The sequence below is a fragment of the Epinephelus moara genome, chromosome 19, assembly GCF_006386435.1.
Source record: "Epinephelus moara isolate mb chromosome 19, YSFRI_EMoa_1.0, whole genome shotgun sequence".
In the NCBI taxonomy this organism is placed as follows: Eukaryota; Metazoa; Chordata; class Actinopteri; order Perciformes; family Serranidae; genus Epinephelus; species Epinephelus moara.
In genome coordinates this window covers 960985-978531 of record NC_065524.1, presented here as the reverse complement: position 1 = coordinate 978531, position 17547 = coordinate 960985, and the positions used below count along the sequence as shown (strand labels likewise).

Below are 17547 nucleotides of genomic sequence, written 5' to 3'. Positions count from 1 at the left end.
GAGGGTCATAAGGACAGAGGGATGTCGTATGCTGTAAAGCCCTGTGAGGCAAATTGTGATTTGTGATATTGGGCTTTATAAATGAAATTGAAAATTGATTGATCTTTGGTCGTGGCTCTAAAACGGTGATCCTACATTGCACAGTGAGAGGGGATCAAGGATGGCAGTTGGCATGGTCTTGCAATCAAAGACAGCACGGGATGAAATTCTGACAGTGTTAGAAATTTGGGACGACCTTCTCACTGTGTGACTGCTGTTACCACCTATATCTGCCAACCAACCAATACAAACGCAGCATGAAATGACGCACTGTCGGTAAACCCAAACAAACTGACAGATAGCAGCTTGCCATGGAGGCAAAACGAGCTAAAAGACATGCGTTGGATTCCAGCAAAGAGGAAAACCTTATGGAGTTGTGGCAGCAGAAGCCTTGCCTATATGATGTGTCCTCCAGCTCTTACCATGACAGTGTAAAGAACAAAGCATGGAAGGAAATAGTGATGGAGTTGCAGCTGCCAGGTGAGCAACCTAGCAGCTAGCAAACACACAGAACCACAACGCAGCATATAGTGCCCACAAAACTTTAGGTTATTTAATAATGTGGCCCTCTATGTTGTGCTTCACAGCTTGAGAAGTAATAACCCATGCAGCATCCTTGCGCACTCAGTATGGGAAGCTATTGCATCGCACGTCATAGCCTGCAGTTCAGGAGGCGCTGTTGTTGTACAGTCTGCATACACCAAGCATACACCCTAACCCTAACCCATGTCACACAGTGTAGATTGCACTAAACTTATTAGATGGCAAAAATCTCACAGTCTTTGGGAGGCGTAAACTCACTGACAAACATCCTCTGTGCACAAACAGAAATATTAAAAAATTAAAGCTGCAAGCAGCTGTAATCGGGCCCTCGCTCTCCTGCGCCACCGCGGGGGTCCAGCAGCACGCATCACTGAAGCAGTTATGTGAAAACTCAGAGTAAGTTAACCCTGACATGGTGTGACGTTTCATCTTCCTACTCCAAAAAAACCCCTATGGGGAGGGGTTTTTGAAAATTTCAAGGGGGCGCTATAGACGCATTTTGCCCCCCCCCATGGGCGACGCCCCTATCAGATGTAAGAGCTCGCCATTCTTGATCTGTGTATCAATTTCATGAGGATATTAGGTCGTTGAAGCCATCAAAAAGCCAAACGTATTTGGTGGCGAGGGCGGCGTCATAGCGGCCACACCCCTTGACATAGAGAAAAGCTTTTAATAACTTTTGATCAGCATGGTCTCAGGGGCTGAAGCTGTCGAGCAACCAGGGGCTGCAGGGAGACCCAGAGCAGGCATGGATTGGTGGTGTAAATGTGGGGCTTACTGGCCACTTTATTAGGTACACCTGTGCAATCTAATATAATCCAATACAACAGCTCTGCCACACATTCTACATTTACAAAGCTTTTACATTTTCAGCTTTTGTCAGAAAGGTGATTATTCTACTTTATTATTGAGGTCGTAGTGGGTGGTGTTGGTGTACTGGAGTGCAATATATTTAAAAGTGTTCCTAATATTTTGTCCCCCTCAATTAGACAAAATTAAGAGGCCACCCCAGTACACCACCACCATTCACTATGACCTCAATAATAAACAAAGTAGAATCACCACTTTCTAGACGATGTCAACAATAACCGAAAATTTATAAGCTTCAGGGAAAAAATCAGGGTATAGTCGTTCTACTGGATTGCATTAGATTGCACAGGTGTACACAAAGTGGCCAGTGACTGTATGTTACATACATACCGTATTTCCTCAAATAGTAGCCGGGGCTACTATTAACAAAAAATTAGTTTGGGACCAGGCTACAAATAGGGGCAGGCTACTATTTGAAGGAGGCTTTTAATAAAATAAAATAAAAAAAATCACAGCCAAATTTGAAAATACAAATACTGTATTTTTTTTTTAATTTAAACAGCAGAAATATTTATGTAAACTTTTCTTTACAGTAAAAATGTATATTTTCTATATAGTATTACAAATAAAGTACTGTATTATTTACAGTAACAAACTTTATTTTAACAGTAAAAATAGTTTTTGGTGTTTTTGTAAATCACCTCTATTTACTATTTACTATTTACTACAGCACAGTGTACTAGTTGTCCTGCCTTGAAACAGTGAATCATCTCATCCTCTGTCCCATCTGCAGCCACCGTGATGCCACACACCTTACAAGACAACATGCCACAAATCTATTTTAAAACTAGGCTACATTCATAATTATCAGAGGCGGTCCTGGCTAGTTTTACGCCCGTCTGTGACCCCCGTTCAACCGTCCCTGATCAGTGCAGGGCAAACCCACTACACTCACATTGAATGATCGCTTTATGAGGTCCACGTCCACCGATGCCCAGGCTGCTCGGACCCAGCTCACGATGGTGCGTTTGTCAGCTGCTCTCATGTTCCCTCCTTTTGTGAAGGTCTTGTTGCCCTCCTCATATGCCTCGCGGCGTATTCCCCCGACATTTGTTAGGAATATTTCAAAACTTCTAGCTTTAAATTAACACTGAAGTTGCGTCTTGTCGCCATCTTATCTGTTTACAATCAGCTGAGAGTGCGCAGCTGCGCATGTGCCTGGATGAGGGTTTATGTGTGTGTGGATGTGCGTCTCTGTGTATGTGTGTGTAATCCGGGTCTAGCGCTCTATAAATGCCAAAACGTCAAATAACCACCTCCGGGTCTAGCGCTCTATAAATGCCAAAACGTCAAATAACCACCTCCGGTTTATAAAAGAGGCCGGCGTCTATTTAATAAAATTTTTTTTAGACCCGGTTACTAAAAGAGGCCGGCTGCTAATAGGGTCTCGGTTTTAAATTGAGGAAATACGGTATGTTGATGGTGGGATGGGACGAGAGTACGCCTACTCATAGTACTCCATACTCATAAATCACCACAACTCCTGAGGGAACAACAACATAAAATGTTCCCTAGCAGTCTGTTTATTCCCAACAATGAGAAGTAATGCCAGTCACTTCACTATATGCTCTGGGCAAGCACTTATCCATAACATAACCACAACAACATTTGCATTTTAGCCTTATTTACCATTGCTTGGGTTGTAGGCTAATGTTACTCAACATGAAGGTAACGTTACAGCAGAGGGATTGGTGAGCAAAATACACAACGATCACTTACCACGTCTGCTCGTTTTGTGATGCCAACAGATGGTATGATAGTATCTTTCAAGAAAAGTGTTTGAACCTTTCCTGAGCTTCTGTGCTTCATCCTTTCAGTGTAGTCCTCTTGTAAAAAATAGTTGGCGTAAACAAACATTTTCCGGACCGTTTCCACAGGCGTGTTGGGGTCGATGTCCAGCACAGATAGCCATTGTTTCATCCTGTCCGTATTTTTGGTTGGTACTACGTGAAACGTCACTCTGCTCCATGTCTTCGGCTTGTTACCTCAACCTTTTACAATACATGTCTAAACCATGATTTACAACAGCGCTCTGTAAACTTTTCTCAAACTTTCTGCTGCGTCCAGCTGACCATACCGCAAATGAAAGGCTGCAAGCAATAACTACTCAAGAAAGTAGTTCCGAGTATTTCCTTCATGTGTCGTAATGTTACTTAATTATACATTATTATTTCATAGCATGGGGAATGCGCAAGCCATGTGTTTTCCACTAGAGCCATGTGTTTTCCACTAGAGTGTTTTGGAGTCATTTGATGGTGTATTTGATTAGTTTTGAGGGAGGGGGGGGGCTGTATCGTTCACCTCCATTTCAGCGGGCAGCTCTGTCCCACCGATCTAAAAACAGCAGGCACTGACAATTAAAGGTATCAGATGCAAAAGCTCGCCATTCTTGACCTGTGTATCAATTTTCATGAGGATATGAGGCCATTGAACCCATCAAAAAGCCAAACGTATTTGATGTCGAGGGCGGCGCCATAGCGGCCATGCCCCTTGACATGGAGAAAAGCTTTTAATAACTTTTGATCAGCATGGTCTCAGGGTGATCTGTACCAAATCTGAAGTTGATTGGACAAAATCTGTAGGAGGAGTTTGTTAAAATACAAAGTTGTCAAAATCACAAAATCGCCACCAAAATGAAACGTTTAAATCAAAATGGCCGACTTCCTGTTTGGAGTAGACCATTGGTGGCAGAGACTTTTTTGTGCGTCTGGGCGACATACACATATGTACCAATTGTCATCTTCCTACTCCAAAAAAAACCCTATGGGGAGGGTTTTTTGAATATTTCAAGGAGGTGCTATAGACGCATTTTGTCCCCCCCCTGGGCAGCGCCCCTATCGGATGCAAAAGCTCACCATTCTTGACCTGTGTATCAATTTTCATGAGGATATGAGATTGTTGAAGCCATCAAAAAGCCAAATGTATTTGGTGGCGAGGGATCGATAGTCGCCACGCCGCCACACGGACACCATTAGACGTAGCTTCACAGCATTCATAAGGTAGCTTCANTGGCCATTCAGGGCGGAGCCATCATCATGTCCAGCAAGTTTGAAGCTGCTGAGATCAAGTATGTGGGCGGGAGAGCCGTTCAAAATTAGATGGCAAGAAAACGAAAAGTCGCCAAAATTTGTCATGTCCTAGCGGCCACGCCCCTTGACATAGAGAAAAGCTTTTAATAACTTTTGATCAGCATGTTGTCAGGATGATCTGTAGCCAATTTGAAGTCGATCAGACGAAATCCCTAGGAGGAGTTCGCTCAAATTTAAGTTGTGGAAATCGCCGTAACGAAAAAATTCGAAACAAAATGGCCGACTTCCTGTTGGGATTTTACCATGACGTCAGGAGACTTTTTTGTGCGTCTCGGTATGATACATGTGCGTACCAAATTTCGTTTGCCTACGACAAACTAACCCCAAGGGGAGGGGTTTTTGAAAATTTGTAGGGGGCGCTATTTCGGCATTTCGTATCAACCATGTGCCACCACCCAACAATATCGAATTTCGGATCCAGCCGGACGAATGTGGAAAGTTAGAAGCATTTTGAAATTTGGGAAAGGGGCGAAATTGGGACACAAAATGTGATAATAACTAGAACTGCAAGCAGTTATGAACGGGGGCCAAGCCCCCCCGTGCGACTCGGTCCCCGCGTCCCGCGGAGCCCATGGAAGTTGTCCCCGAAGGACAACGGGCTCTGGGCGAGCACATGTTTATGAATGTGTCATTTAAAATGTGGAAGTTACAGGCAAAACTGCCTTTGCATCCGTTATAGCGCCACCTATAGACCGATTTGCGACGAATTTGGCACAAAGCCTCTGGATGACCTCGGGAACAAGTGACTTAAGTTTGATGTTGAAAGCATGTACTTTGAGCGAAATATGAAACAATGTGTGTTTTTTAGCTAGCAAAAAAGATTGTTTGGTTGTAACAAGCGGATTTTTTGGAGTGCCAAAATTCTTTTGATAACTTTTAATCAAACACATCTGGAGATTCTATGTGCAAAGTTTCAGGCAGGTGGCACTTAAAATGTAGGAGGAGTTCGAAAAGGTAGGTTTTGGACATGTGGCGACTTAGCAAAGAGAATGTGCAGCAGAAGTGGGCGAGGCCTGTGTCAGAAAACCCAGCTCTATCCAGGGAACACATGGATATAATGTTTGTGAAAGTGTCATGTAAAATGTGTAAATTGCAGGCAAAAACGCGTTTGCATCCGTTATAGTGCCACCTAGTGGAGTACATGTGCAATTTTTGGTATGGAAGATCTGTGTCCTATTCTATATGTACCCTTAAAATTTCAAAGCCCTCAGCATAATAGTTTGGCTGACATTAATGTTTGTTGTTTATCGTGTAATAAGCCACGCCCACATTGACCAGTCATGACCACCTTCAAGATATATGACCTCAGAATTGGCCCTACATCATACCAACCGAATTTCGTAGAAATCGGTGCAGCCGTTCAAGAGATATAAACTTATCATATTTGTAGCGCCCCCTAGTTGCCAAAATTCACCAAATTCGGCTCATACCCGCACAGTCTTATGCAAACCAATGATCTCAAATTTGGTGTTAATAGCATTTACTTTGACTGAGATATCCAACAGTTTGCATTTTTATAGCTAGCTATAGAAGTTTGTTTGTTAATAATTTGCGCATTTTTTGACCGGATAAAATTCTTTTGATAACTTTAGATCAGGTCCAGTAGAAGAGTGTATATGTCAAGTTTCATGCAGATTGGACAAATTCCCAAGGAGAAGTTTGAAAAAGTAGGTTTTCCAGTTTTCGCGATTTTGTGAAAAAACTTCCTAGGCGCAAGTGGGCGTGGCCTATGGCAAAGTGATTCAGCTCTATTCAGGGAAGCTGGGGATACAAGATTTTTGAATGTGCGACATACGGTGTGGGAGCTATAGGCAAAAACGCATTGGCCTAGGTTATAGCGCCCCCTGCAGGCAGATATACATAGTTTTTTGCGTCTGAGGTACGTGCAGGGGTCTGGACCACCCCTCCAAATTGCACCACCCTCCCTTGCACGGTTTAGCCTGCAGCACCACTTTTACCTACAGAAGAATAAAAATAAAAATCTTTACAAAAACAATAGGGTTCCTAGCACCGCTGGTCCTAGGAAACGCGTCTGCTTGCATACGCGTTCCCTCGGCCTCTCGGGCTTGGCCCCCTAATAATATTGATAATATTAATAAACAGCGCAATTACCATAGAGTGCTACGGACGAGTTCGTCGTCGCTCGGGCCCTAATAAATAATCAGGAGAAAAACAATAGGGACCTCGCAGGTCTGTGACCTGCTCGGCCCTAATAATAATGATTAAAGCTGCAAGCAGCTGTGATCGGGCCCTCGCTCCCCCATGCAACCGCGGGGGCCTGAGGCACACGGGGGCTGTGGCGCAAAGTGAGAAGGGAGAAAAAACCTAGCAGGAGCAAAGAAAACACAATGTTTTGTTCATCCACCAGGGGTACTGGGAGTGTAACTAAACTAAAGTGTGGTTTTTGAAAATTTGTAGGGGGAGTTATTTCGGCATTTCGCGTCGACCATGTGCAACCGCCCAAAAACATCGAATTTCGGATGCGGCCGGACGAATGTGGAAAGTTAGAAGCATTTTGAAATTTGGGAAAGGGGCGAAATTGGGGCACGAAATGTCGCAAGAATAATAATAATTAAAGCTGCAAGCAGCTGTGATCGGGCCCTCGCTTCCCCATGCAACCGCGGGGGCCTGAGGCATGCGGGGGCTGTGGCGCGAAGCGAGAAGGGAGAAAAAACCTGGCAGGAGCGAAAAAATGCAATGTTTGTTCATCCACCAAGTGGCGCTACGAGCGTAACCAGATGTGGGCAGGTGCGTTCAGGGGTGGACCGTCATCACACATGTGAAGTTTCGAGCAAATCGGACAATGTCAATGTATAATAGGGCATGTCGTGTTTCCACAAGGGGGCAGCATGAGCAAGATTGCCGACGAGCATATGGAGGCATTGAGGGCGGGGCTCTTATCATGTACAGAAATTTTGAAGCAGTTTGGATGAATTATGTGGGAGAGAGAGCTGCTTGAATATGTATGGCGATGGATCAAAAATGGCAGCACCATAGCAGCCACGCCCTTTGACCTACAGACATGCAGAGCACAATTTTTGATCAGCATGGTCTCTGGATGATCTGTAAAAAATCTGAAGTCGATTTGATGAAATCCCTAGGACTAGTTCGTTAAAATACAACATGTGGAAATCACGCCAAAATGACAAGTCAAAATCAAAATGGCCGACTTCTTCTTTGGAGTAGACCATTGGTGCCAGAGACTTTTATGTGCGTCTGGACAACATACACATGTGTACCAATTTTCATGTTCCAACTCCAAAAAAACCCTATAGGCAGGGGTTTTTGAAAATTTCAAGGGGGCGCTATAGAGGCATTTTGTCCCCCCCATGGGCAACGTCCCTATCAGATGTAAGAGCTCGCCATTCTTGACATGTGTATCAATTTTCATGAGGAGATGAGGTTGTTGAAGCCATCAAAATGCCAAACGTATTTAGTGGGGAGGGATCGATAGTCGCCACACCGCCACATGGACACCATTAAACGTAGCTCCACAGCGTTCATAAGGTAGCTTCAAAAACTTGTTCTGCATGCATTAGAAGTGGAATGAAGTTGATGCGGTCAAGTTTGTGGCATTAGTACATGTTAAAGTAAGAACTGGTCACTTCCTGTTTCCACCGGGGGGCGCTATGAGTAAGGTGGGATATTAACATATTGGGGAATTCAGGGCGGAGCCATCATCATGTCCAGCAAGTTTGAAGCTGCTACGATCAAGTATGTGGGCATGATAGCCATTTGAAATTCGATGGCGAGAAACTGAAACGTCACCAAAATTTGTCACGCCCTTCCAGCCACTCCCTTTGACCGACAGACATGCAGAACACAACTCTTGATCAGCATGGTCTCTGGATGATCTGTAGCCAATTTAAAGTCGATCGGGCAAAATCCCTAGGAGGAGTTCTTCAAATGTAAGTTGTGGAAATCGGCGTAACGAAAAAATTCAAAACAAAATGGCTGACTTCCTGTTGGGATTTTACCATGACGTTAAGAGACTTTTTTGTGCGTGTCGGTATGATACATGTGTGTACCAAATTTTGTTTACCTACGACAAACTAACCTCAATGGGGAGGGTATTTTGAAAATTTGTAGGGGGCGGTATTTCGGCATTTCGCGCCGACCATGTGCAACCGCCCAAAAATATCGAATTTCAGATGTGGCCGGACAAATGTGGAAAGTTAGAAGCATTTTCAAATTTGGGAAAGGGGCGAATTTGGGACACAAAATGTCGGAATAATAACAATAATAATAATAATAATAATAATAAACAGAGCGATTTCAATAGGGTCCTCGGACGATTTCGTCGTCGCTTGGGCCCTAATAATAATAATAATAATAAACAGCACAATTTCAATAGGGTCCTCCGCGGACGACTTCGTCGTCGCTCGGGCCCTAATAATAAATAGCGCAATTTCAATAGGGTCCTCGGACGACTTCGTTGTCGCTTGGGCCCTAATAATAATCATTCGAAAAACAATAGGGACCTCGCAGGTCGAGATCTGCTCGGGCCCTAATAAACAGCACGATTACAATAGGGTCCTACGCGGACGACTTTGTCTTCGCTCGGGCCCTAATAATAAAAATAATGATAATAATAAACAGCGCAATTACAATAGGTTCCTATGCAGACGACTTCGTCGTCGCTCGGGCCCTAATAATAAACAGCCCGATTACAATAGGGTCCTCACGGACGACTTCGTCGTCGCTCGGGCCCTAATAATCAATCAATCAATCAATCAATCAATTTTATTTATAAAGCCCAATATCACAAATCACAATTTGCCTCACAGGGCTTTACATCATACGACATCCCTCTGTCCTTATGACCCTCGCAGCGGATAAGGAAAAACTCCCCAAAAAANTAATATCTGGCAGTATACATGTGTGACAATAGTCATATGTGTATAATAACAGTAGAAGTATGACTAATGACTAATGACGGCAGCAGCAGCAGGAGGCATCTGGCAGGACCACGGCAGCAGCACAACCACACACGTCACGCTGTCCAACAATTTGAAGTTTGGAGTTATGTGTTTGAATTGTTTTTTGAGCAACAGTATCTATCTGCCTAGAAGCTGCCTGATTCCAGCTCTGTAATTTGTCAAGTATAATATTGCCAGTTATAAACTGTATATTTTTAGGCAACATTCTTGTACAGTTGCTTATGTGTAGACATAATTTAACATTTGAGAACTTTGACTTACTTTATTATTTAAAAAAGAGGTCTATGGACATGATGGTATCCCTTAAAACAAGAATTGAAAAAAGGTATCAGGTATCATGTAACACATAGGTTTAAAACGGGCAGGTCACAGGTTTCTGGTCTCAGGTCTCAGATTTACAGAAATCAGCAGAGGCTAGAACACATAGGCATAAGGAGAAAGGCAACTTTGACAAACTGGCAAGGAGTGGTAAATGGGCCACTTATAAGCTGCAGGACTGTGGAAGTGGAAACTGGCGTGTACATGGGTGGGGGCTTCTGGTGGTTGGATAAAAAACAATGGCAATAAAGTCATTGACATTGTGACATCATGTGTGTCCTTCAATTGTTCCAGGGTTGGAAATGAACTTTTTTGTCCACCTGCCACTGTGGCTGGTGGATTCCAAAATCTAGCTGCCACTCTTAAGGTTATCATTGTCTTTTTGGCGGGTAAGTGAAACAAATCTAGCCACCACTTTCAATTTACCAGCATTTGGCTGGACGCTGGTGCTAATTTCCAACACTGAATCCTTCTGATATTATAAATAAAATCAAGCAATGCACTTTAGTCATGCTGATGCTGAAGATGCAAAGAGAATCCAGATAAATAGCAACAAACCTATAGCACCGGCTAAGGCCTACAACCTCTTGTGCCACAAATGGTTTAGCCAACGAAAAAATACACAACAGAAGACTTAGCTTGTTGTGTTTGTAGTAAAGTGTGCGCTGCATTGCTAATGTAAAGAATAACCCTTACAAAACTAACATTGTACAGTCATGCACATTAAATGAAGGTGCCTTGATGTACTTTCACTTTAGTAGGTACACAGCTCCTGTGCTTTTCTGCTGATTCAACAAGTCGGCTAGATTTTCACAGTTTCCAGGAGTGCAAATCATTGAGAGTATGCAGTACTGTATGTGAGAGACCCTGACAATAAGTTTGCAGATGACACAGATGAGAAATTTCAGAACATTACAGTAAAACCTCTCATCACTGAGTCTTCTCTGGACCAATCAACACTCTATGTGCAAAACTGCCAGGTTACTAGGGCAACAAAATTCATAATTTCCTCTAACTTCCCAAGTGCAACCCCAACTATGGACACTTGGACACTGCCACCCTCTGGTATTCCATGTCTTGTCTGTCCATCTTACGCCCTGTTTACAACAGTATTCACTCCAGCCACATTCTTCAGTCTGTAATTATTAGTTTCATAGTGGGAGGAACTTTTGATGTGAAAAATACAAAGAACTATGGACCAGATAGTATAATAACACAGCTGTACAAAGAATTTACTAACTCAAAAATGGAGATTTGAATTTATTGTATAAGTAATCAGGGTTCTGTTGGCTGCAGAATTGTTATTTCAGATGTAAGAGGTATCCCACCAACCTTTTATTTCTCACAGGCTAAAAACTGTTCCATCCTTTTTTCCCCCCAGATCCTTAAATTAGTTCTTCTTAACATCACATGATCTGTGTCCTTTATAATCCCATCATACAGTTGTCCCAAGGAACAGAGATATCACTAATAGTAGCTGACCTCCATTTGTCCAGAAATACACGGTTGCTCAATTAGCCTACAAGAGAAGTTCATCTGGCTTGTCTGACAGAATTAAATGACTTATCTAAACCTTATAGAAATGTTTATAAGTTAATTGTGAATGTTACAGAAAGCATGATCTGAAATGTGCTGCCTCCTCATTATTCATGTAGCTCATAATAGATGCATAAGTGCATATGACATAGAAAGTCTGACAAGGCTGCTGGTTAAATGAATAAGCATTTCCAAAACTCTCTATTTGATTAGTACAAAAGCAGATACACAGTTTTAGGGTCCATGTATTGATAATTCACTTCTTCCCAGACGTTGGGAAGGCGGGGACCCTGGTGTGTCCAATCAGAAGACTCCAACTACAATCCTGCTGACTCCAGACAGGAAGTTCCACAGTTTTGGCTATGCAGCACGTGACTTCTACCATGACCTGGACCCCAGCGAGTCCAAACACTGGCTCTATCTGGAAAAATTCAAAATGAAGCTCCACACCACTGCAGTAAGTATACAAACATTCTGTCTACACACAGTGAATAAATGCGTAGCAGTTCTCCAGGTTACTCTTCTTGCAAGCATAGCAAGCATAGCAAGCAGGAAGACAAGCATGCATTATGTATTGTGATGCAGTATGGTGAGCCTTAACTGATAGTGCGGCACACTGCTGTCTTTTCTATTTCTTGTTACATAGAAGGCATTTCTGCCAGGGGCTCTTGTCTCAGGGTCCTTTATTGCCCATAATTCTCTGTAGGACATGATATGGATGATGGCTTTACCATCAGCAGTATGCCTCTTGTGTCTGATGTGGTGTTTTAATAGATACATAGATACTTCACTAGCAAGGACCACACCACAACAATATGTGGTTTATATGTTTAATTGTAATTCAGGAGGTGTTAATTGTTGAGGACTGGTGAATGGATGTAAGTGGGGGGATGAAGGTGGAAGAGGGATGTTGTCTGTGAGGTTGATCTGAGAGAATGTACTGGAGATCAAACAGAGGGAGACTCAGTGTGTGTCTGCTGATTACAGGCCCCCAAAAGAGTCTGATTAAAGTGAGCTGAGTTGGGCATGGGCTTGATGGAGATTGTTAAGATTGTTGTGGATGTAAGCGCAAAATGCCAGAGTTGACCAGCGGCCAAGGACCTGGATTGTCACCAGAATCAAGTTGCCATTTTTACTGTTTCGGTGAGAAAGAGTGGGTGTTGAGGTGATGCTTTGGCTGCATACTAGAGCTGATGTATTTGGTCAGTGGCTCGTATGGGCTGAGATAGGAATCGAAGCAGAAAATGTAAATAGGAAACGAAACTCCCATTTGGTCTGTTTTGCTCCTTCGGAGTGTGAATATGAGGGAGTCAGAAGTGTGGATGGTGATTTCAGATAGATTGGGATGATGAGAAGGATTATAGGGAGATGAAGTTGGGGCAAATTCGGAGCACCTTAGGAAGCCTAAGAAAGCCAGCAGAAACATGGATTCTAGTAGGTCTGAGTTAAAATAATTGATTCATCTGATTAAATTGATCTTTACTTTAATATTACTGTTGCCTATTTAGTAATAAAATATTCAGTTGTATTCCTGTTGTGAATTTATTCTTTTTAAAAAAATAATTCCTTGTAAATGTTACACTATTGGTTCTCTGAGAATCTCTTTCACATGCTAGCAAAAATTGGTATTGTAACTGAAAAATCTCCAATCGATATCGGATCGAATTAGGAAATCAGTGGCGATACCCAGCCCTAGATTCTAGGGTTAAGTCGACCATAGGGGATGGGAATGAATACAGAGGCTGTGAAGGTCAGAGGTGAGTGGCAAGCATCTAGCTGTGAGAGTGGGTTCCTGTTTATGCAAGCCTTTGATCAGCATTGTGACATGAGGATGAGAGATAGAGGGACAATGGCGGCCTGTGATTAGTTTGATAATGATGTTGATCGGTAGGTAGGTGGAGGACTGGATTTTTTTGATTGGAATGAGCGCGGGTGATAAAATTGTATATGGACATGACATTCAGAGAGGTAAATTAGGACTGGTAAGTGGCGTGATATGCGTTGAAGCCATTCAAGACAGTTAAGTAGGCTGAGAGAGTGCTTGGGGCCAGGCTATTGAGGATGGCTTCTTGTAAAGCGTTGGAGAGGTTTCTTAGCTTTGGAGCTAGTTGGATATCGTGGCTGAAAACAGTGGGACTGGTATGGGGTGTCTGATTCTGGGGCCAAGTGTCTCAATTTCTTGAATGAGAAATTAGACAGTGAATCAGCAATGCTGTTATGCTAACCAGGAATATGGGCTACCCTGAGAATGAATTGGTGTTGAGCTGAGCTTAATGTGAGCCTGCGCATGAACTGCATGATGGCTGGAGAACAAGATTGACCTTTGTTTAGGATCTCTACGACTTCAGTGTTGTTGGAATGTGTTAGTATGGACTTCGTAGACCATTCATGCCCCCGAAGAATGGCAGCTATGACAATGGGATATAGCTTATGAAGCGCGGATGAGTGAGAGTGGGACTCCGAGTCAAGAGCTCTGAACTCTGAGGGCTACAGAAGAGAACCATTGCCCTCCGCAGTAACCACCGATGGAAGGAGGTGCATTCGTGTAGAATGTCCTCGGGTTGAGTGATGTAGTCATCTTTGAAGAAGGAAATGCCATTCCAAGAAAAAAGGAAATGTTGCCACAAATGCATTTCCATTTTGCATGCATCATCTAAAACAACTTAATCATGGAGAGAGGGGATGGCTGCGGTTTTGGTTCAAAGGTTGGACAGGAAAGATTTGGCTTGTTGAATTATGAGAATGGCATAATTGAGGTGGTTGAGGAGAGCCGGTAGCTGGTGTTTTGTGCATCTGTCTGCCAGAGGATAGTTTGACAGAAGTAGAGTGATGTACTGTATTTTCTCTGCTTAGGAACTCAGTGGTGTGGATGAGATTCGTCCTGAGATGCTGAAGGCTCTGGGCACTGTTGGGCTGTCTTGGCTTACACGCCTGTTCAGTGTCCCGTGGAGGTCGGGTACGGTGCCTGCAGAGTGGCAGACCAGGGTGGTGGTCCCCATCTTCAAAAAAGGGGACCGGAGGGTGTGCTCCAACTATCGGGGTATCACACTGCTCAGCCTCCCGGGTAAAGTTTACTCCAGGGTGCTGGAAAGGAGGCTCCGACCGATTGTTGAACCTCAGATTCAGGAGGAGTAATGCGGATTCCGTCCTGGCCATGGAACGGTGTACCAGCTCTTTACCCTTGCAAGGCTGCTGGAGGGGGCATGGAAGTTTGCCTACCCAGAAAATGGATGGATGGATGGAGGAACTCAATGGAGGTGCTATTTCCTGAGATTCTATTTTCAGAGAGAGGGACACCAAGGTCTGAGTAAGCTTGCGTGGTGCCTGTGGTGAGGAGGTGAGGATGGTGCAATGACGTTGAGGAAATCTTCAAGAAGATGAAAAATGTAAGGGAGTCTGTAGTTGTTAGTCAGGATCCAGCAGAGGGCTTCTAAAAGCTGAGTGGAAGATCCAGGGACTGCTTCTACAGCCGAAGGTAAGATGCACAGAAAAGTAATAAGTTCCCTTCCAGCACCCCGAAAAGTACCAGTAGTCTGGATGAATTGGCAAGACTTTTAATGTGCTTGTGATGTCTGCTTTAGAAAGCCAGGCTCCATGGCCTGCCTAATGGATGAGGGGGATGGCATGGTAGATTGTTGCATAGTGCATAGTGAAATCTAGACTGGGGATGATGCTGTTGATGCTTGGAATGTGTGAGCCATGTGGGGAAGACAGGTGTATTATTAGTCTCTCTTTCCAGGAGTATTTTTGGGTGGCAACTAGGGCTGGGCGATATGGACAAAAATTCATATGTTGGTATTTTCAGGATGAATGGCGATACACAATATATACATCCCGTATTTTCTACTAAGTGGGCTACATGTTCAGATGCATGTTGATCCACGGCTAAAGTCCTCTGTTATTTTTGCTGCATGTGTTTTTCCACAGCAGGGAAAGTAAAAGAAGTTTACCTGTTGGAGGTGGGCATAGGTGTTTGCAGAGGTGCAGTAAGAGCCTGTTGTCTGCAGCTCCTCATCAACATCTCATTGTGGCTGTTTCTGCTTTTACTCTTCCTCCTCCCATATTAGACTTGTCTTAATTGAAGAAAAGCCGCAAACAAAGTTCTGCTAATTCAGTGATAAACATATTTTAATTCCTCTAGAGTCATAAAAATAAAAGTCCATTGTTATTTTGTTATGTAAAAACTAGGGGTGTAAATCACCAGTTCCATCACTATACGATATTAAACTGATTCTTTTGACAACGATATGATATTTTCCGATATCACAAAGTCTGCCACAATACGACTTCGATTCGATATGATTCAGGGGTCTGCGCTCAATATTAGGAGATATTAATTGCCCATTTAACACTGTGACAGAGGACGCTGCCACCCCCGTTTTTTTTTTTTCGGCCATATTTTCGGTGAGCACACTCGGGCCGCATTTTCCTGACCGAAGATGGCACGAGTCCAAGGCGTGAAGCACAGTCTGTTCTCGAGAAATCTGTTAAGTTAACATATTAACTTCATATAAAATTATCCCCTGGGAAATCTGCAGGTCACAGCAGCAGTAATCAAAAGAACCTAGTACAAAGAAGACTGTACAACTTTAATTAAAAGCCTTGTCCCAATTAAATGGCAAGTCTCTTTTACCAGCCTGCTGTAGCTACGCATTTTGACAACTAAAAGCCTGTCTTAATTAGATCCCCTGTTTGGTAGCCAAGCAGTTCGATTATAGAAGTTCTTTGGATGTATAAAACTGGGTTGTTGGTTACCCACTTAAGCTAACATTAGTTAGCTGTTTAAATTGTGCAAACAAATATAAATGGTTTAAGTTCTGTCAGTATGGAGATGCTACACATCGTTAGCCCAGTTAGATTCTCCACAATTCAGCTGTTAAGATCATTTTACTGAAACCATGAGCACCAAAGAAGACCGTAACTCATTCAGATTTACCGCCATAATGAAAGAACAAGTGGTGACTCTACCTCTGAAGTGTGACATAAAGTCAGAATATGTATCCATTCCTTGATTACTCAGTAAATTATTCATATTCCCTTAGTCTGTTAGAGTCAGTTAACATTTTTCATGAGAATAAATGCAAGTCATGAATATTGTTTTCACAAGATAAAGTGGTGTTGTGTCGGTATGCTGGGTGCCATAATCCTTGCATGCTCTAAAACGAGTGTCATAACTCTCTCTCTGTCTCTGATGCGCTGTCTGTTGAAGCTAGATCAAATGAATGATTGATGATTAATGTTAGTCGAAGCCTAATTTTTATACAAGTAATATTTATACTGATTTTAATAAACAACTTAATCATGTTTTCCTTCTTTGCTGAGAAACAGTTTTGTTTGAAAGGAATTAAAGGCCTTTCATATATAGACCCCTGTCCCAAATATAAGCCTGTTAAGTTCAGTGATTTAAGCAAATAATAGTCTGGGCTACTAATTTAGGTTTTACGGGTAGTGCAAAAACCAATAGGCCCTTTTACATTGCCTGTTCAAGGTGGGAATCGTACTGTTATGCTGCTTCACCATCCTGTATAAAGGGTAAGACCACAGAATGGGAGGACAGAGTTGTCTCGCCTTTAAGTCACCACAGGAGGTAGTAAGAGTGCTGAAATGATGTCTGTATAAATCGGACAGCCAGCAGGATAGGACCAGGTGTGACGTTTTGATGACGTGTAATGCATGCGATCCATTGCAAGAGGTTTAATAAGAAGCTGTTAGCAGTTAGTGGTTAGCTAGAAGAAGAGGAACAACAGCCCTGAATGTCAGCAAAGTGGAAAAATGCTGAGGTATGGGAGCTCCTTACAGGGTTTTCCCTGGCCTTTTCGAGACCAAGGTGCCAAAGGCCTGTGGCGGGGGGCATCTTGACAGCTGTACTTTTAGATACAGTCCCCCCCTCTATTAAATATGAGAGGAGGCCCCCACATGCTTGAGCTTGACACTGCTAACTTGTATAATCAGAACAGACATGTCCTGTGATTTTCAGCCTTCTATGATTATATTTACCCTTTACAGCAGGCACATCCTGACAGCTGAGAATATTACTGTCAGGTATTGTCCACCCTCTATTAAATATGAAAGGAGGCTATATTTTGATTAAGATCTCAACTCAACTCAACTCAACTTTATTTATAGAGCACTTTAAAAACAACCACAGCTGAAACAAAGTGCTGTACAAAAATAAAAACATAAGACAAACAATAAAAACAATAAAACAGTAA

At 42.9% G+C, this 17547-nt stretch overlaps 1 protein-coding gene across 2 annotated transcripts in view; it reads left to right on the top strand.

Annotated features, from left to right (window-relative positions):
* hspa12a (heat shock protein 12A) overlaps nt 1–17547 on the top strand; it is a 248915-nt gene that overhangs the window by 125666 nt on the left and 105702 nt on the right. For both annotated transcript variants that reach the window (XM_050070830.1, XM_050070829.1), the window contains exon 4: nt 11606–11792. In XM_050070830.1, the coding sequence (XP_049926787.1) occupies nt 11606–11792 (187 nt within the window). The remainder of the gene's footprint in view (nt 1–11605; nt 11793–17547) is intronic.